Here is a 21,811-nt window from a genome sequence, read left to right as displayed (position 1 = left end):
GAATTCCTTCAGCCTATTTATGTCATGGAAGATTTTTCTTTCCCCTTCGACTATAATAGGCATTTTGGCAGGGCATAGTATTCTGGGTTGGTATCTGTGGTCTTTTAAAACTGGGAATACTTTGGTCCAGGCTCTTCTGGCTTTCATAGTTTGCATTGAAAAGTCAGCTATAATCCTAATGGGTTTTCCTTTATATGTGACTTGTTGTTTCTCTTTTGCAGCTTTCAGTATTGTCTCTTTGTTTTGTACATTTAGTGTTTTTAGTATAATGTACCATGGATAGTTTCTTTTCTGGTCCTGTCTGTTTGGTGTTCTATATCTTCTTGTATTTGTATGGGCAAGTCTTTTTTTAATTTTGGGAAATTTTCTTCCATGATTCTGTTGACAAGCTGGTCTGTGCCATTATCTTGGGATTCTTTGCCTTCCTGTATGCCTGTGATTCATAAGTTTGGTCTTTTTATGGTGTCACACAATTCCTGCACATTCCATTCTTGTGATTTCTTAAATTTTTCATAATTTTTGCTTGAGTGGTCTAGTTCGTCCACTTTATCTTCCAGTCTTGATACTCTGTTTTCCATTTCATTCACCCTATTGGTGAGGCTTTCTCCTGTCATTTCTAATTGGCTTATGGAGTGTTTCACTTCCTTCTTCATTTCAGCCCAAGTATTCTTCAATATTTCTAACTCTTTTCTGAATTCATTCAGAAGTTTATCCCTATCTTCCTTCAGTTCTTTGATTTCTTTGTGTGTGTGTGTTCTTTAAATTCACTGAATTCTTTTACCATGCTTATAATTGTTCTTTTGAGTTCCATGTCCTGCATTATCTAAGGGGTTCTCATTGTACTCCTCTGGAGGTCTATTAGTATTTAGTGGGGATATGTTGTTTTGGTTTTTCATGTTATTATGTTTTCTCTGTGATTTTGACATGTGAATTTGTTTTGTAGTTTCTGATTCTTGTGTGAGACTCTAGCCTTCAAGTTTAGGTCTGCTTCTTTTTGTGAACTTTATGTGTCTTTGTGGTTTACTTTTTGGGTATGAAAAGCTGGTTCCTCTAAGCTTCTGTTTCTCTCTTTTGATTTTATATTGGAGTGGCCAGATTGCTTTTGTCTTCAGGAGTTCCCACAGAGACCCAAATCAGATAAGGATCAGATGTTTTCAGCCTTTCTCCTAAGTTCTGAATCCCTCCAGGAACGATTTTCGCCTCAGGAATTTGGGGGTTGGAGTGGCCTGGGAGCTGGGCCCAGTAAAGATGGTGGTTTACGCAGCTAGTGGTCGTGCCACCCAGAGATGCAAAGGAAGATGGGGGCGGGGATACGGCCCCAAGGTCTTCTGGGGACTGCACTGAGGGGCTGGATAGCTCTGGATACAAAGGATCCAGAAGAGGAAGGGTCAGCCCCAGCCTCCAGGAAAGAGGCTAGCAGGTCCTGCAGGCCTGGCAAGTAGAGGGAGGTGAGGGTGGGGCTAGTCCCAGAGTGCTCCTGGGGACCCAAGAAGGAACTGAGTTGGTTTGGATGAAAAGGATCAGGAAGCAGTGGTGGTTCCCCAGGTGTCTGGGGTGCCAAGAGAAGGAATGGGACAGGACTCCGGCTAGGAGGAGAGACAGGTGGGGGAGATGGGAGGGTGAATGAGGCTGGGGGAGTTAACATATGGAGGGCACGATGGACTTACCCGTGAGAGAGGCCTGTGGGTCATGCAGGCCCAGGGAAGCAGAGAGCATGTCAATGAAAATTTTAACATAAAAATAATGGTGAGCAGTGAATACACGTTGTGCTAATGAAGAATGTGTACAGGGCCAAGCTAGGGAAGCTGATGGTATGTGCTGTGCTCTGGAAGCAGTTCCACTGGAAGAAGTCTTTTCCAGGACCCACATATGCAGTCCTATACACTAAGCATCATTTAACACTTTTTATTGATTTTTATTATTTTTGGCCCATCTAGCATTTTTACTATTCCTGATAGTTGAAAAATTCTTTTTTTTAAGCACAGAAATTTAGAACTGTACAAAAATTACCCAGTACAATGAATTGTTTTCTTTTTTTGGTAAGGCCATAGTTTTTAATGTAATATTTTTATTTATTCTTTGAGAATTTCATACATGTACATAATGTCTTTGATCATATTTATCCTCACCCTACAGATACCCTGTCTCCCTCCTAACTTCATTTTCTAATTTTCTTCCTTTCTTCCTTTCTTTCTTTCTTTCTTTCTTTCTTTCTTTCTTTCTTTCTTTCTTTCTTTCCTTCCTTCCTTCCTTCCTTCCTTCTTTCTTTCTTTCTTTCTCTTTCCCCTCTGTCCCTCCCTTCCTTGCTTCTTCCTTCTTTCTTTTTTTCCAAACTAAACCCTGAGTCCCATTAGTACTAGCCATGTGTTATGGGTATGGGGCCATCTATTGGAGCATGGTCAAGTTACTCAGGGTCACGCCCTTAAGAAAACGGCCTCTTCCTTCTCCATCAATGGGGAAGCCATCAATGCTCAACAGTTCCTCTTATAAGGGATGCTGGCTCCTGTGTCTCTATGCTAGAATGTTGACTTGCTTGATCATGCTTGATCTTGTGCAGGCAACCACAGGTGCTGCGAGTTCCTGAGTGAAACGATTCTGTCATATCCAGAAGACACTGCCTTGCCCCAGGCCTCCATGATCCCTGGCTCTTAATAATCAATGAATTCATTTCTTAGTGAACAGTTTAATCTAAAAGATTTTACTTTACTTTTTTCTTTTTACTTTACTTTTTTTTTTTTGGTGCTTGGGGGTTACACCCAGAGTCTTATGCATCCTAATTACATGCTCTAGCATTAAACTACACCACCATCCTTTTTTTTTTTTTGGAGTGGGAAGAAGAGAAAGTTTCTTCCCTGACATGTGTAGGGCTCAGCTGGGTTTCTGAGTTAGAAATCAGTATAACCACATGCCCTAAGCATGCAATGAGCACCATAGACATGATCCTGTGTGGACTGCCTGGTAAGCCAGCATGCATATTTAGGGAGAGACTGCTCCACAGAGGAGAAAGGAACTGAGGAGGGCAGTGGCCCACATGAGTTTGGTGCTGATGCTTGGGGCACCAATGGGATGATGACCAGACCCTTGGATCTTCTGAAAGCTGCTTCTTGCTTTGACATTTGCTCATCCATTTAATAATTTACCAGGCCCTGATTTCGTTAACCTTTTCCAGGGTGAATAGCTCCTTAAAGTCTCTTACATAGTTCCCTGATTTTATCAATGGTTAAACACCTCCAGAGGGAGGGAGGGAGGGAGAGAGAGAGAGAGAGAGAGAGAGAGAGAGAGAGAGAGAGAGATATGCCTGGAGTAGAAAAATGCTGGGTCTGAGTTCTGGCTCTGCATCTCCTTTATGGCTGAAACTCTTTCTTTAAAGAGAGAGAGATGGTAGTTTAAAACAGAGAAATGGTAGTTTCTACATTATGGGGTTGTTCTGAAAAGGACATGAAACAGTATCTGTAAAATATTGAATCAGGCACACAGTAGATGCCTGTTAAGAGATGGGCAAAATATTGTGCCAGGCACACTGTAGATGCCTAATAAAAGATGGGCAGTTCTGCTGCTCTTCAATTCAGCTGACCAGTGACTAGCACTCAGGCATCTTTATGGAAAGTCTTATTTTTTCCACAAAGTTAACCAAAAGGTTAAATTAGAAGAAAGCAGCATGACTTGGATGGGATTGGAGACTACTCCCAGCATTTTCTGTCTGTTCTTTACACAGTGACTTTATTTCCTGTATTAGGCCATTTTCTGTCACGTTAATAAAATACACAAAATTAGGCAACTTATGAAGAGCAGATGTTTAATTGGCCCACAGTTCTGGAGGCTGAGACTCTACGAACATGGCACCACATTTGATGAGGACCTTCTTGCCGCAGCCTCACACCATGGAGGGCATCGTGTGATGAGACAGGAAACACAGGATCTTCTTTTTCTGACTGAAGCCACTCCTGCCATCATGTGAACCACCATTATCCAATCCTAATTACCTTCCAAAGGCCCCATCTCCTAGTGCCATCAATATATAAATTTGGTCATTAGGTTTCTAACACACGAAGTTCTGGGGGACACATCCAAACCATAGCACCTCTTTATTCTATGTACCTATTTGCAAACCTATCACTACATGTTCAACTCATGAAGTGTTAATGCAATGCATAAGCAACTAAAAATAGAAGGTATATTAAGGCTGGGACTGTCTTGCCTTGCCCTGTATAGAGAAAGGAGAGGAATGATGAGGTGGAGGCTGTAGCTCCGAGTCTCCGCTCTTGCAGCTTCAGGCTTGTTCTCCAGGTTGGAATACTGAGGATGAAGTCTGTCCTTCCTGACTGCTTCCTAGAGTCACCTAAGCATCAGATAAAGAAGAAGGGCTAACACATGTCATCAACTGAAACTGAAAAGCAGATGATAAGGAAAGGAATTATTGTAATTTAGTAGCCATTTGTTAGAACTTAGGTATTTGTACTTACAACCAATATATTACTTCTTAAAAATCTAAACACCGAGTATCTCAAAAGCAGGTACAAAATTACTTGAAAACTAACACTGAAATCTAGTAGTACAAACGGAAGTGCAGCTATATCCAGGTTTGGCCTATTTTGAATAATGCTGTTTAGAACATTCATGCTTTATGGGGATACATGTTTTCATTTATACGCAGCAGATTCCTAGTGGAATTGTTACATTATAGGGTCAACTTATGTTTAGCTGTTTAAGGAACTGCTGCCAAACTGTTTTCCACAGTTGCCTTACCATTTGCATTTCCATCAGTAATGTCTGAGGGTTCAAATTTTCTAGTATATTTGCTATTAGAAGTTCCACGTCCAGTTTAATTATAATTAATAGATAAGATCCTTTTGCAATTCAGTGACAGTTCTGAAGTCTCAATTAAATGAAGCATCTGGCAGTGTACCTTTGGTTTAACAATAGTCTCAGTAATTGGGAAGAATCGATTTATGTTGCTGAACTAAAAGTTCAGTTGCCTAGGGAGTATATGGTAATTACTTAATGACAATTTACTCCAGAGTTCAGCTTTCCACTGTTTTATCAGGGCCACGTGATAGGAAATGAAAGCAGCTTTCATAAAAAGCAGACTTGTTTATCATTTGATTTGTTTATTGTTTGAATGGTGTGGTATACAATGGTGAATGGAACACTCATACCAATGTAGACTTCTGTGTGTTAATGCCTTGTGGACTGCAATGAATTCATTTCCTGTTTCTTTCCAGATTGTTCACAGAACTCTGGCAGCCATGCTGGGGGCTCTTGCAGCGTTAGCAGCACTGGCTGTGGTTGGTGATGTAAGTTGTAATGTTTACTTCACTGGCTTATACTTGATACTATGTCAGACCCAGGGACATTTGAGGATTTAGGCTTGGTTCGTTGCTTTTAATTCTTTTATATGCTGCTTCCATGGTTTTGCCCAAGAACTATGCTAGAGTCAAGAACTACCAAACTAGTTTTAAGGACAGTTGTCACTTGATGTCATCACACTGATCCATGTAGCTTAGTCTCCATCTGGGTTGAAGAAAGGCTCCTCAGTCTTACATTTGCCCAGTGTGTGGCCAAGTGGTGTTAGAGATGAATCTAGTCCTGTCAGCTTTTGGGTTTCCAACCAGCAGATGTGGAGGTGGAGCTCGTGGGGCTGAGGCTCTGTCCTGCAACATCACAGGCCCTGAAGATGCCTGTATGTAAGTAACGGGGTCCACTAGGCAGGGGCGTGGGAACTGCATGAGGAGAATGGGGAGCCTGAGAACTCTTAGGAAACACTCTTAGGACCTCTTAGGAGGCAGAATTGTTGGAGGGGCAATGCTGACTCTGCACTCAGGGCCCTCACAGAGGCGACCACACCGCAGAACTGAATCTGAAAGCAGCTATAGACTGATGGATTTTTCCTGAAAACTACTGACAGGACAGTCAACCAACCCCAAATAATGATTTGTTCAAATAACTATATAGGGAAGTATATTGAATCAGTTATTTTGAGTTAGTTATTTGTGTTGTGTTTTCTTTTGATTTAAAATTTGTATGTCTAACCAGCCTGAAAGCAGTTGTAAGAACTTGATCCCTTTCTTGGCTAGATTTGGTATAAACAAATGCTAAACTGAAAGCTTAAATAGACCAGAATTCTAAAATTTAGAGGTAAGAAAACTGGTTTTTTTTTTTTTTTTTTTGTCGTGTAGAACTTGGAGTGGAATCCAAGGCCTCGTGCATGTTAGGCAAACATTCTGCCACTGAACTATATCCTAGCCCCAAACTGTTTTTTAATTTTTTAATTTTATGTGTATGAGTGTTTTGCCTGCATGTATGTATGTACAGAGGTCAGAAGAAGGTGTTGGATCCTCTGGAGCTGGAGTTACAAATGGTTGTGAGCCACAATGTGGGTGCTGGAAATTGAACCCAGTTCCTTTAGAAGAGCAGCCAGTGCTTTTAACTGCTGAGTCATCTCTCTAGGCCCATCAAACTGTTGTTTTCAATACTAGTTGGGCATTGCAAGAAGAAAAGAAAGATGAGACAGCAGGTCCATGGCCTAAACCTGAGAAGGGCTCTCATCAGAGAAGTGGGGGGAGAGAGCAAACGTCTCTCACAGGCTAGGTTTTGTTTTTTTAAATCATGCTGAGAAGGGACTGAGATCTGGTTTAGTCACAAGGAAGTTAATAATTAAACCAGGCTGTGCAGGAAGGTGTTAGTGGTGCTGACTTCAGGAAAATGACACTGGGAAAATGAAGCTGCTAGCCACAGGCTAGAGAGGGCTGTTCAAGCTAGAATCTAGGTCCTAGGAAGTGGAGGTGCTAATTGGGCTGGGATGGGGATGCTGCCAAGTCTTCGGGTGGTGCTCTTCTTCTCACAAGTATGGTGGTAGCAATGTATCTTGTTTGGAAAATTGCTCTTATGGTACATGGGTACACATGGTACACATAGGCACATAGGTACACATGGCCCACACATGCAGTAGGAAATCCCTTGGTCCACTCAGTGAACTGCCCTTTCCCAATAGGCTGGGCTCTAGCCGTCCCTCAATTCATACCGTGCTGGTGGCATATGGCGAACCAGATAAAGATCTGTCTCTCATGCATTCTGGTGAGGAAGACATGAGCAGACTGAACCTGCAATCCAGGCAGTAGTTCTCCTAGAGTTTCTGGGGGCAGGGTTAAATATTTTCCCCATTTTCAAGCCTAGTTTTGATGTTACAGATGCACTGAATGTTATTCAGCAATGTTATAATCCAATTTCAAAGGCAAGTAAGTGGATGGTGCATTTCCCACTTTGGCCCAATGTATGGGTTTGCAGTAAGGGAAGCACATTTTTAGAGCTTTCTCCAGGAGGTTGATGCACAGGATTAATTGACAAATTTGTGCTTTCATTGCAGAGACCCAGCCTGACCCACGTGGTGGAGTGGATTGATTTTGAGACTCTGGCCCTGCTGTTTGGCATGGTAATTACAGTCTTCTCAGCAGGACATGGCTCTGAGCCTGGGTCCTTCACTTTGCCACTGTGGCTGCTGATCCTGTCATTATACTAAAGATGTCATATCTCTTGACAGTTAGGTCTTGATTGAGAGGTGTTAGTGAAGATCCAGCTAATTTCTCTTGAGGAGGGCAGAATGACTGGTAGTCTGGTTAGTTAACTGAAGAATTCCACTCTAGGCTTGTTGAGCAATGAAATAATATCATTCATTTACACAAGTTGGAAATTCTTTCATTTATTACCCTTGAGATAAAGAATGGTATATTCTAAATAAATGAACCATGCAACAGTTTCAGTGATTGGAAAAGTAATATTGATCATATAAAGAAAAAAATGTCCCTAAGTGATAGTTCTAGTGTTTACCAATTTATTATATTGTCAAGTGGCCTCTCTATGCTGTGAGGAATACTAGGTCAATGTAGGAAAGAAACTTCAATATGCAAGTGGATTAGTGTGAAATAGGACTCGCCAGTCAGTTTAGCTAGAAAAAGTAGAATTTGGCAAGGCCTTGGGAAAAGCAGGGATGATTCCTGCTTGAGCCAGTCCCCGAAGAGTCAAGTGGTCTTCGAGGTTTCATCTGCCCTGTACTGGGAGGAGGATCACTTTGTGGAAAACGGGTCACTATGTTTCCTTCCTTCCTTCCTTCCTTCCTTCCTTCCTTCCTTCCTTCCTTCCTTCCCTCCTTCCTTCCTTTTTCCATTCCTTCCTCCCTCTTCTTCCTTCTTTCATTCCTTCTTTCCCTCTTTCCTTCCTTCCCTTCATCTCTCCTTTCTTCCACTCCTCCTTCCCTCCCTCTCACCTTTCCTTCTTTTCTTCCTTCCAAAAATTTCATTTGTTTATTTTGTTTTGTGTGTACCTGTGTATGCCTGATTGTATGTATGCATACCACATGTGTACAACTGCCCCCAGAGGCCAGAAGAGGGTGTCAGGTCCCCTGGACCTGATGTCACAGATGGTTGATAACTGCTGTGTGGGTGCTGGGAATCAAACCCAGGTTCTCTGCAAGAGCAGTGAGTGCTCTTAACCACTGAGTTAGCCCTCTAGTCCTGTATCCTCATTTCTTTGCATCTGTCCTTGCAAAGCTGGCAGATGTAACTAATTCAGCCTTCAAAGTGACCCAAAGTAGTGCTGCCAGTCTCTCCATGCAGGAAGGTGGAACTGATCTCTGAACTCAGGCTTCATGGAGGAGCCAACGCCTATGTTGGGTGCTGAAAGATGCATAGGGTTTGGACATCTGGATGGAGGAAGGAGGTATACCAGATGACTTCAGTATATTACTTTTAGTAAAGTCAAACAAATGGTGTGTTAGTTTGCTAGAACTGCCATAAAAGCATTATAGAGTTTGTGGCTTAAAGAATGAAAATTTATTTCTCATAGATAAAGAGGCTGAAGTCTGGGCCAAGGTATAGGCAGGGCTGACCTCCTCTGAGGCTCCTCTCCTTGGCTGTGGATGCCTGTCTTCTATCTGTGTCCTGACAGGTTCTTCCCTCTATGCACTTGTATCCTAATCCCCACCTTATAGGGACAGCTCTCATTCAATTAGAGTTCACCCCAATGGCCTCATTTAACTAAATAATTCCCCTAAAAGCCCTGTCTCCAAGTGCAACCACATTCTGATGTACTGGAGGTTAGGGCTTCAACATAAGAGTTTTGAGGAGGATGGACATAATTCAGCCCATAAGAATGACCTAATATGTTTTCTTTTTATCAATTAAAATCAATCTAGCAAGTACTTACTGGTTCTATGATTTTGTATAGGGGTAGCATAGAAAATGTACATTACTAGATTCTACTTTACCTGACTTATTTCCTGGGGTAGCCTACCCTAGTTCTTGTTCTGCCAGAGAGGGAATGGTTCCCCATGACAGTAGAAGGCCAGGCTGCCACCCATATCTGTCTTCTTATGTTCCCATGAAGTGCCACATGTTAGAACAGCCCCACAAGGACCTCTTGGTTAGGAAAGTGCTCTAGACAAGGTTGGTACTGAGTCTAAAGTGATTTTGGGACATTGTTGTTTTATACAGTTTATTCAGTGGTCTTGCTCATGGTCACCACATTTGCAAGAAAAAAAATTTAGTTGAATTACAGTAAGAAGCAAATTTTGATCCAGTTTTAAAATAGTAAGATGTCTAAGTGCTGCTGTGGAGAAATCAGGTAAAGAGGGCAGCTGCTGGCCTACCTCCTTCCCTGCTTCTAGCTCTGAGTCTGAGCAAGCCATCTGTCTCTCTGGTCTATAGAACAGAGTGATAATAGCATTTGATGTTTGTTGGGAGGATTAGATGGGATGATAACATGCCTTAGGGAAAAATCCCTGGACAAAAATATACATGCAAAGCCACTGATAAGAGGATCCACTCAAGGAGGCAGTAGGTGGATGGGAGACATGGTGAATACTTAGCAAGACAGCAAGTAGCTTGGTGATACGCAGCTTTGGGAGCAGACCTCAAATGCATATTTGGTCACGTGACATTGTTCCATTGTGGTATTTTGCTAAAAGAATCTCCCTGTCTATTTTTCCTCTTTCCCTTTAGATGATCTTAGTAGCCATATTTTCAGAAACTGGATTTTTTGATTATTGTGCTGTAAAGGTAGGTATGATGGTATGATGTTGGGTTTAATATTTGTATACTAACTAGTTGACATATTATTCTAGCATTATATATTTAGTAAATTAAAATATCATTTGAAATTTCATCATCCTTTCAGGAAAGCTGGGTATAGCTGCTGTGCTAAACAAGGTTCCCAGCAATACCTTCAGCTTTCCCATACACAAAGAGGGGCATCGAGGCAAAGAGTTCTCAGGTTGAATATTTGTATAATATTATTTAAATTGGCTGGTGAGAGCTACACATCAAAACTTGTTTTGCGTATTAGAGTCTCTGAATATTTCAAGCCATCAGCTTCTGATTGCTTTGCCTTTTGGTAAAATAATTTTAGCAATTACTTTCTAGATATTGTGCACATACACAGTCATGATTTTTAAATTAGGGAAAATCATGTTTGTTTCTTTAATCTTGTAAAGATTGTATTCATTTACTCATCTGGGGATTGAACACAGTCCTTGTATATGCTGAGTATGTGTTCTGTCACTGGGCTATATACTAGCCCCTTAAAAGTCTTTTAAAAATTATCACTACTATTATTTTTTAATTTAATTAATTAATTTTTATTTTACACGTATGAAAGTTTTTCCTGCATATATGTTAAGTGTACCATTTGCATGCAATGTCCGTGGAGGCCAGAAGAGGGCTCTGACTCCCCTGGACCTGGTGTCATGGCTGGTCATTAGCTGACATGTGCTGGAAACTGAACCCTGGTCCCCTGCAAGAGAAGCCAGTACACTTAACCACTGAGCCATCTCGCCAACCCCTATTACTACTATTATTTTAACTGACAAACCATGACTTTAACTGGCAAATAATTTGGGGGTAAAATATGTTTCACTGTACATATATACAATGGGTCATGGTTAAATCAAACCAACTAGTGTATTAGTTCACTTATCTTTTTATGGTGACACATTTAAAATTTCTTTTTAAGTTATTTTGAAATGATACTACTTTGAATATAGTCACTCTGCCTGTGCAATGGTCAATCCATACCTTCTGACTGCACTTTGTACTCTTTGACTAGTGTCTCTCTGTTCTCTCCCTCCCAACCTAGTAACCACATTCTATTCTCTTCTTTTATGAGATCAGCTTTCTTAGATTCCACATAGAAGTGAAACCCTGTGGTATTTGTATATGTGCCTGGCTTATTCTACTTAAAATCATGCCTTCCAACTGTAACCCTATTTTTGAAAATGTGAGGGTTTTATCCCTTACACATGTGAATAGTATTTCATGATGTTTACGTATGATGCTTATTATCTTCTTCCATTCATCTGTTGATAAACACTTAGGTTGATTCCATATATTGGAACAGCTCTCCAGTAAACAAATTGGAACCAGGTCATCTTCAGCAACGAGTTGGAGGCTGGATGCTCTACCTTCCAACTGCTGGGAGTGTTGCCTGAGCCACCACACTCAGTTTGCATGGTTCTGGGGATTGAACTAGGACTCATGCAAGCTACACACGGACTCTACCATGGGCATATATCCCCAGCCCTGTTATCTTTCATCTTTCCTGATAAAAATCATTCTAACAGGTGTAAAATGATACCTCACTGAGACTTTGCATTTTAACTGAAACCCTAGTGACTCTGTCAGCAGGCTCTGACCTCCAGAATTTGAACTGCCCCTTCTGTGCATGGTGGATAAGGAATCTTACCCTACAAATACAAAGGCTGGCGCTGAGCTTGATTTTGGCCTTGGAATTGAAAATTTCTTTTGAAAAATAATTTCTTCAACAAAGCTCTTTGGAAATTCTGAATGGGAATTTATTTTGGTCCCTATTCCCTGGAGTCATTAGTGTAAAACAGTCTGCTGTGTGAATGTGCTGATTCTGGCTTGTTCCTTCCCATGTGTTTTAGGCATACCGACTTTCTCGAGGAAGAGTATGGGCCATGATCATCATGCTTTGTCTCATTGCTGCTGTTCTTTCTGCCTTCTTAGACAATGTCACCACCATGCTCCTCTTCACGCCTGTCACCATAAGGTATGTAGAGCACTTCCAAAACGGATATAGGGCCTGCTTCAGGCAGGTGTGGTTTCCGGCTGCACCACCCAGCCAACTCTGGCTTGCGTGACTGCAGAGCACTAAACATGCAAACAATGCGATGAAGTCACTGGAGCTCAGAAACACTATGGGGAGTGGAAAGACGTGGGTCTTGCTTTTCAGGAGATAGCTGTCATGGGGACACATAGGCAAGACATTCACAGACCATCAGATAACAGGATTTTTGCCTATGGAATTCTACACTGTTGTCTTCCACCACTCTCAGGGCTTAGTCTTCCACAGAGCAGGCTTGTGAGACTTTCAAAGACTCCAAGACAAAGCTTATGCAGCCAGGCCAGAGATCCATAGCTAAGCAAGAAGTTCATACTTAGTAGTTAAAGGAAAGGGTGAGGGGAGAGCCTAAGGTCTTATCAGGAAAGGGGAAGACAGACAAAGGACTGCACCAGCAGGTTAAGTATTGGTTACTGTCCACCACTCTCCTCATGGCATCTGATGACTGGAACCTATTCACTTACCTGCTTCAAGCTTTTCCCTTCACTGGGGCCTGACACACAGGGAATGGTGTTCCCTTCAGACTGTTGGGGAAAAGAGAGAATATATCCTTAAACTGATGGCCCAGAGTGTGGGGGTTAACTGGGAAAAAATGTAGTTCTCTGGGGCTAGAGAGATGGGTCAGCAATTAAGAGCCCTAGCTGTTCTTGCAGAGGACCCTCGGTTGATTCCCAGCACCCACATGGCAGCTAACAATTGTAACTCCAGTTCCAGGGGATCTGACACCCTCTTCTGACCTCTGCGGGCATTGCATGAGATGGATGCACTTACACAGATGCAGGCAATATACTCATACACATAAAATAAAAATAACAAATAAAATATTAAAAAAAGAATTGCAGGGGCTAGAGAGATGGCTCAGTGGTTAAGAGCACTGACTATTCTTACAGAGGACCTGGGCTCTATTTCCAGCACCCACATGGCAGCTATGAACCATCCTTAACTCCAGTTCCAGGGGAATCCAACACCCTCTTCTGACCTCTGCAGCATTGCATGACACGGGTGCACTCACATGCAGGGGATACACTCACACACATAAAATAAAAATAAATAAAATTAAAAAAGACATGCAGTTCTCATAATCAGAGGTGCCTGAGGCTGTTGATACAGTTGGTTATCCCAGCATTACCTTTCTCACAGGTGTGTGTGTGTGTGTGTGTGCGTGTGTGTGTGTGTGTATGTGTGTGTGTATGTGTGCCTTCCTTGCACAAGCAAATGCTTTAAACATTTGGATTGTACATAGGCCTTTTCTGATGCCAATAGTGGGGCTATCACTTTCATTCATGATAGGTTATGTGAGGTGCTCAATCTTGATCCACGACAAGTCCTGATTGCGGAAGTGATCTTCACAAATATTGGAGGTGCTGCCACTGCCATTGGGGACCCACCAAATGTTATTATTGTTTCCAACCAGGAGTTGAGAAAAATGGTAAGTACCACCAGTACATTAGGGTCGCTTTCAGTAAATGCACAGCTTAGCTTAGCACTCTACCCAAAGTGCCTGGTTCTTTTAGTAAGTGGAAAGCAAGGCCTGGATGTCACCCACCCACAATGCACATTATTGGTCATGGTGAGTAGGGTGTAAGGTGGTTGACCTCTAGTGTGGTGTGAAGTAGTCCAAACTGTCTTCATTTTCATTCTGATGTGTTTTTAAAGAGACAATGGGATGATGTGATCTATTTAGTCATAGTATATTAACTATATTACTAATAATAGAATTTTCTTTTAGCATTAACAAAATGACCTGTTCCATCTTTCTGGAAATGTGGGATTCCTTTCTCAACTGTGGGAGATAAATTTACTGATGAAGGCCTTAAATTTTTCTTTTTAAAGGCTGGAAAATGAAGGTCTTAGACATCCTTGGAAAGTCTCTGTAAGTTTTAATAGCTATTTCCTTTGTGCATAAAATAAAGACAGATGGTGAAGGAGAGGAAGTGAGGCAGAGTGCAAGCTAAGAGGCTGGTGTCTCTCTCACAGGGTTTAGTCCCCACACGAGGGCTGTAGGCTCATGACTTCATCTAAACCTCATCACCTCCAAAAGGTTCCTTCTCCAAATGGGAGTTATATGCGAACAAGAGAATTGGGGAGGGGTTCACAGTTCAGTCTAGAGCAATTTAAGACTGATTATGGTGAAAATACAACATAAAAATGTGCAAGATTCCTTTGAAACAGGGCCAGAAAACATTCATAAAAAGTCATATGGTTACTATAGTTGCATGTGGGCAATATGAGCTCTGCTGCAGGCACTCAGTTCTACCACTGCAACATGAAAGCAGCTATGGTCAAAGCATATACAAATGGACAGAGTGGTCTCCAGTCACTCGTGGTAGTTCACTGATGTGTACTCTCATACAGAACTTAAGGGACAATTTATGCCCTTTCATAGAAAGGCTGTGTCTCAAATCCACAACCTCAGAAAATGATGTCCCTCCATTGCTTCCCTGCAAACACTCCCTTCCATCCCATTGGATGGGATGACACTGTCAGTTCCTTGGCTCTTGCTCTGCCTCTCTGGCCATTTCTTAGTCTCCTATGTGAGCATTCTCCTTCCACAAAGCTCTTCAGTACCTGTGGCTTCACGGCCTTTGTTTTTCATTCTTTCTCCTCTTAGGCCAACATTGTTGATAATGTCCACCCCCTTTGTGGTTCGTTCATTTCAGGCATGCTGGAGGAAGCATGATGTAGCTCTTAACCTCCCTCAGTTGCACATGTCAGGACCCTCATGTGCTTTGCTGGCCCACACCTGTGTCTCCTATCTCTATTACATGCAGCCATATGTCCTTTCCTTACTTGGTGTCTGAATTTTGGTTTCAAATCACATCAGAAAACATTCAACTTAACAATTCATAAGTATTTGAGTTTTTCACGTAGAAGAATGTAAGAAACCACATTAGTTTGAACCATCCCATTACAATGCAGTGAACTCTTTGGACTTGTCACAGTGCTAGCCTGAAAGTATAGTATTTAGAAAATGGTGCTGGTGGGCCAGGAATTCCTCAGCTTCATCCTAAGTACACATTGAAAGGACAATGTTCTGACTTTCCAGGGGTGTGCGCCCTCTATTGGTTATGTCACATGCTTCAGCATCTGTTCACTGGATCCATCAAACATAGTGGAGGTTGTTAAGAAGAAAATGGCTCATTAGAGCGCCCCACAAAGTACAAAATAAGGTTAAAAGAAAAAAGCAGAAGCAGCACCTTGCAAGATGGAAAGTCTGCATTTAAGCACTGGGTTGGTGCAATTGTGATGGGAGGTGCTTTTGTTACTGTGGACAGTAAGGAGAATGTCTAGGGAGCTACAAAGGGATGTAAAAGTTGTGGGGAGGCCCAGACACATGTGTAAGCTTAGTGTGAACACTGGCCTCCCAGCGCACGTTGCATCTGCCCCTGCTGATTTTTGAAAATGATCAGCTTGGGATTTTCTGTTCTCTCTTTTCCCGCTGGATAAAGCCACCTGTTACAACTCTCATAGCCACTTCCCCCAGTGCTGTATTACTTTGCTATGGATGTCTCCTAGGGCCACCTTAGTTTTTTTTATTATCATTTTTTTTTCATTTACCTAGTCATCATTTTTCTTCAATTGCCTCACTATTTCTAATGGAACAAGACTTTAGGTCTTACATTCCAAAGAGACTCAGAATTATTCAGGATATAGGAACTTCTGCCTTTGCTGGCCATATGCGCTAAAATGACTAACAATTATGTTTCATGACTAAGTTGATTTAAAGGTACATGGATTAATATTATACCTTAAACCATTTTCTTGGGCTCATTTTTTTCTGACTTTAAAGGAAATTAAAACATTTTCATAAATACTTAAAAGTATTATGAAATCTTCCAATTAGAGATCTGGGATATGAACTGTACAGGTAAACGTAAAGTTCAAGGTAATATTTTTACTGAAGAACTACTTGAAAAGTGGTAAATTCTGAGCTAGGTTTGGTGGCACGTGCCTGTAATCCCATTACTTAGGAGGTTGAGGCAACCAGTCTGAACTATATTACATAGTGAGACTCTGTTTCAAACAAAAAGACACAAAAGAAACAAACAAAGCCTGCCCCCCCAGTGGTTAAGTCTTACATGGTCAGTTTAAAGCAGTCCAAGAGTCCTACCTCTGTTTTCCTGGATCTGTGAAACAGTTCATGTGGCTCCATCTGCTGTTTGTAACGCTGTTTTCAAGGACAGCCTTAGGACATGCTGATAATTTAAGAGATTCAGAACTTTAGGTTATCATTCACTGGCGAGCCCTCTCTTTGATATAACTTCTAATTATGTTGTAGCTCTAGCAGTTGTGGCTTCCGATCTTTTATAGAAGTGAGGGAACAAATACGTTTTAATAAACTATCATAGTTTATATTCTCCCGCTAATCCAAGCTGTTGGAAGGTGGTTTGCTAACTCCCATGTTGCCCATGGTTCTGCAGTAACTCACTGACAGCCTGTGGGGCTTGTCAGACCACATCTCATGAGCATACCATAGTGGCCTCTGTGTCCTCACCACCTTATTGTAATGGTCTCCTACATCCTAGGATCCCAATGCCACACTGTTGTGGTGCCTCTGGCCCCCTGTATGGCACTTGTTCTTCATGGATACTACTCAAATCCCACAGTTGACTAGCTTCAAGGCCTTGTCTGTCATACTGGGGCTAAAGGGACATGCACATATATGTACTTATCATTACAAAAGAACTAAAAAGAAACAAAAGTAACCAAGGATACTGGCGTCTTATTCTGTAACAAATTAACTTAGGGGCAGGCAGAAGAAACAGGACGTGGGAGGGCTGCTGCAACCCTTGTGGTTGGGTCTCAGTGCTCTGTGTCGCCTCAGCAGTGCTCAGGGGTGGGAAGGCTAAGCTTTCCAGTCAGGAGGATGTCCCTTCCAATCCACAGCAGGGACGTTAGTCAAATGTTTAGAAAAGCCAATCCACCTTTAAATGGCTGAACATTACCACACCATTTAATGTTTGACCCTTCCAGTCTTTTTTCACCCCATCCTGGGGGAACATATTAGCCCTGTGGTAAAGGCAGGCTGCGTAGTCTGGAGTTAGTTGTGATAGCCTATTTTTGTTTCCTTCAGAGATGGCTGGTTGTTCATGTAAGCACTGGCTTTTTAAAAATGTTTCAAGTTTTATGATGTTATGGGGAAGTGTCAGCGTTCTGCTGTAGGCTTTGTGAACGACTGCAGGATCCTTGACCTGAGGCTCCTAGGGCCCCTGTTGATTCCAGCTCACATCCACCTTAGCCCTCCCTGGCCCACATGCTGCGTGTTGCCCCTTTCCTCCTCCAGGGCCTGGACTTTGCGGGATTCACAGCACACATGTTCATCGGAATTTGCCTCGTTCTCCTGGTCTCCTTTCCACTCCTCAGACTCCTGTACTGGAACAAAAAGCTTTATAACAAGGAACCCAGTGAGATTGTTGGTGGGTATAAGACTCTCCCCATGTCTCCCTCAGCCCTGGGGGAGGGGGTTACTCTTCCATAAGGATCACCAGGGAGGTGCTTGTCCCCGGGATGTTGCATGCTCAGGAGCAGTGACTGTCTATACCTACCTCCCACCTCACCAACAAACCACTTTTGGCTGCTTCAGTCTAAGCCTGCTGAGATGCTAGAAAGAACGGCTTGCTTCTAACCTGCTGTTTTGGCTCTTCGCTTATATAATTCTTAAAAATGTAAAATAGAAGTTAAATGCAAGTTTCATAAACATCTTACTATATTAGGAGGCAACAAAGGACAAATCACCTGTCTCCAGTTCTCTATCAGAAGGTATCTGAATTCAGCCATGAGTGAAAGTGCTGTTCATTCTGTTCAGGCCAGCATTTCACCAAGCCAGCTCCCTCTCTCTCCTGGGTGGGACAGGGTGCCTTTCTTCCTCCTGGCTCCTACCAAATGTTCACCTGTGATGCCTAGCCTGGCTATTTGAGAATTACACTCATGCTGCTGATATTCAGAAGATCTGTTTCTAAATCTACTCAAAGACTGGGCAATTGGCTTAGTCCATTTATGTTGCTATAATAGCACTCTAGCTTGGGCAAGCTATAAAGGTTAGAGGCTAATTTATAACAGCTTACTGTCCAGCAGACTGGAGGTCTAAGAACCTGGCCCCAGCCACTGGTGAGTTGTTCTTGCTGCATAAGATGGCACATGGATTTGGAGGGGATAAGCCATATTCACTTGATGTTAGCTAAAAGCAAGAAGTCATGATCAGCTGTATTCACACCACAGCAGCAATGTCTAGATTTGGCTAAAGCAGGCATGTGAGAAGGGGCTAGGGGTCTTAAATGCTAGCTTTAATGTACTGTTCAAGAAAGAACTTTGTTCTTCATTCAAAGAGTTGAAATCGCCATGCTTAGCTTCCATGATGACTTTTAAAGTTCAACTCTGTCCTCTGACTCCATCATCATAACTCATGCTGAGAGGTGCCTATGTTGGGTGGACCCTGGGCTACCTGCACAGTGTCAGTATGGGGTGATCAGAGGCAGGTTTGCTGACATTTGAGGGTAGGGAGATTCCAACTTTACTTGTATTTCTCTGCAGAATTGAAGCATGAGATTCATGTCTGGCGTTTGACTGCTCAGCGCATCAGCCCAGCCAGCCGTGAGGAGACAGCTGTGCGTGGCCTGCTGTTGGGGAAAGTGCTGGCGCTGGAACACCTGCTGGCCCAAAGGCTGCACACTTTCCACAGGTACTAAGCTCCACAGGTACTAAGCAGGATCCTGCTTGGGTTTATGATTTATGGGTTTACAGACTGTGCTTAATGGTGGCATTGAGTGAGCAGCATACTCCATTGCAACCAAATGTCGTGTAATAGCCACATTGAATTAAAATGACTTTTTAATAAAAACTTTTATGACATTACTAAAGAACAACACAAATTGTGTATGAATGAGTAATTTTTAGGTTGACACTCACTGTGCTAAGCCTCTAATAGGCTAAGAGGTATTTTATCTGACCCTCAGCTTAGTCAGATACATGTTGGAATTGGTACACTTTAAGGTTGAAAATCCTAAGCACTTAGAATTTGAGCGACTGAGTCAGGGTTGTACACTTCATAAAGAGCGACATTGAGGATGGGACTCATACTCTTAGCCACTGGGTTGTCCTACAGACACACCTTTAAATTGCAACTGCTGCAAAACACAGTTAAACAGTGAGCAACATTTCCAGTAGCTGATGTTTCAGGTCCCCAAAGGAAATGGAAATACTAGTCGGTTCATTTCTTGGCATTCATTTTTAACTAAAGCGGAGGCTTTAAGATAACCATAAGTTGGTGAGAGTTTCCTCCTTGCTTTGACAAGGTGCTGGGCTCCATCCAGGAAGCTCTGATATGAAAGCCCCTGGAAGAGAGTGAAGTGTCCTACAACTGAGCTGAGAATTGGTGGCAATGTAAAGGTGTAGAATCAAAAATGGTCCGCCTAAGAACGTATGTTGCCCTTGCAGAGGCCTGGAGTTTGGATATCAGCATTTATGTTGGGTGGGTTAAAAACTCCAGCTTCAGGAGTATTCAAAGCCTCTGACCTCTGCCAGCACTGGCACTCACGTGCACATACCTACACGCAGACACAAACATGCCTCTAATAAAAGCCCACCTACCCCAATCCAGAAGTCCCAGGTCCCAGAGACCTCGCCTTAAAAAAACAAGGTAGATATCTCCTGAACAACAGCACCTGAAGTTGACATCTGACCTCCACATGCATATGCATGTACCTGTACACAGACATACAGGCAACACAGACAGACATATACAGACAGAAAGACAGGTAGACAGACACACAGAAAGGCAAATGGAGAAAATAAGGGGGCCTGGAACAGGGAGGGGGATGACTTGAAGAAGGAAGGAAGTATATACAGAAATTCTTCAAAACTGATTTTCAGTGGATAAAATTACCATCGATGGTAGTTCCTTTATCACTTTTTTTTTTTCAAGTTGGTTTAAAGATACAATGTCCTCATTTTGAAAACAAAGAAATTCAAAAACGTGGAAAGTACAGTTGGGCCTCTCTACCTGCAGATTACACATCTGCACATACAGCAAATTATTGATAAAATATTTGAAAAAACTTATGCCTGTACTGAACATGCATAGCCTTTTTTCTTTTCATTATTCCCTAAGCAATACAAAATGACAGCTATTTACCTAGCATTTAATTGCGCTAAGTATAATAAATAACAACTCTAACTGAAAGCACGTGGGAAGGTGTCTGTATAATATAACCTATACACATTATTTCATGTAAGGCACTTGGGCATCTACGGATTTCCACATTCTTGAAGGTGTCATCTTGGAATCAATCCATGAGGACGTCACTGTTCTTGTGCATTGACATGTACTCTTTATGATATTTTCTACAACTGTTCTCACACACTTCACTGAACTTTACAGTCATTATTTGTGTTGTTTTCTTTGGAAATAAAGAAAAAGAACACCTTTTGTTAGTGATGAACATAGTGCCCCTGTGTCAGACTCACAGTGGCTCACAGGTTCCCATGCTATCAGTGGCACCTTGCTAGGCTCAAGGAGCAGTGAGCTCTGCAACAGCAAAGTAATGAGAGTCCTTTTCTCTTACAGACAGATTTCACAGGATGATAAAAATTGGGAGACCAATATACAGGAGCTACAAAGAAAGGTATTTATTTCATTTTCTCAGAGAATCCTGGTTCAAAGCTTGTAGAAAAGAGTGATTGATTTTTTTTTCCTTAAAAAAGTTATTATTGGGACTGGAAAGATGGTTCAGAGTTCACAAACATCTGCAACTCTAGTTCCAGGGGAATCTGTCTTCCTCTTCTGGCCTTTGTGATCTTTGCAAGACACAGGTGCACTTACATTTATGCAGACAAAACACTCATAGGTGTAAAAGAATTTATTATTGCCAGGTATGGTTCTTTAATCGCAGCACTTTGGAGGCAGAGACAGATGAATCTCTGTAAGATGGAGGCCAACCTGGTCTACACAGTGAGTTCCAGGACAGCTGGGGCTACGGGAGACCATGTCCTAAAAAAAATTATTATTGCTATGTGGTGGTGTGCACATTTAAACCCAGCATTTGGGAGGCAGAGGCAGGTGGATCTGTAGGAGATGGAGGCCAACCTGGTCTACATAGTAATTCCAGGCCAGGTGGGACTGCAGGTAGACTCTGTCATCCCCCCCAAAGATACCAAAATTAACAAATTTATTTATTTATTTGTCTTTTTGAGACAGGGTCTCCCTGTAGCCTCTGCTGTCCTGGAACTCACTATGTAGACCAGGCTGGACTTGAACTGACAGAGATCCACCTGCCTCTGCCTCCCAAGTGCTAGGATTAAAGGCGTGTGCCACCACACCTGGCTTGATTTGTTTATTTTTATTTTATATGTATGAGTGTATTGCCCCAAATTCATTATTATCTGGTTTAGTTAACACATACTAGCTGCAGAAAGCCATGAGGCATAATGTGGGGTCTGGATGCACTCTCACACTGGGTTCTGATCATGATCATCATTAACACAGCTGCCACCTGCATCATTTATCATTTATTTCTAATATCATTCTATTACTTCAAATGCAGTTATAACCGAATAATATTGTTCTTTTTATTGCTATAACTATACATGAGACAAAATTTATTTTTGTGTTAATGAGGAAAAACATCCTCTAAAACAGCTGACTTATTTTTTTAGGAAGTCAAAACCTTATATATATATATATATA

At 42.0% G+C, this 21,811-nt stretch overlaps 1 protein-coding gene across 2 annotated transcripts in view; it reads left to right on the top strand.

The window, feature by feature from the left end:
* Positions 1 to 21,811, top strand: part of Oca2 (OCA2 melanosomal transmembrane protein) — a 378,404-nt gene that overhangs the window by 125,745 nt on the left and 230,848 nt on the right. For both annotated transcript variants that reach the window (XM_008833639.2, XM_008833638.2), the window contains exons 10-17: positions 5,223 to 5,294; positions 7,364 to 7,429; positions 9,993 to 10,049; positions 11,933 to 12,057; positions 13,420 to 13,558; positions 17,414 to 17,546; positions 18,661 to 18,808; positions 20,693 to 20,750. In XM_008833639.2, coding sequence (XP_008831861.1) covers positions 5,223 to 5,294; positions 7,364 to 7,429; positions 9,993 to 10,049; positions 11,933 to 12,057; positions 13,420 to 13,558; positions 17,414 to 17,546; positions 18,661 to 18,808; positions 20,693 to 20,750 — 798 coding nt within the window. The remainder of the gene's footprint in view (positions 1 to 5,222; positions 5,295 to 7,363; positions 7,430 to 9,992; positions 10,050 to 11,932; positions 12,058 to 13,419; positions 13,559 to 17,413; positions 17,547 to 18,660; positions 18,809 to 20,692; positions 20,751 to 21,811) is intronic.

The sequence above is a fragment of the Nannospalax galili genome, unplaced genomic scaffold (genome assembly GCF_000622305.1).
Source record: "Nannospalax galili isolate Female #2095 unplaced genomic scaffold, S.galili_v1.0 scaffold135, whole genome shotgun sequence".
Taxonomy (NCBI): domain Eukaryota; kingdom Metazoa; phylum Chordata; class Mammalia; order Rodentia; family Spalacidae; genus Nannospalax; species Nannospalax galili.
This window is presented reverse-complemented; position numbering and strand designations above follow the sequence as displayed.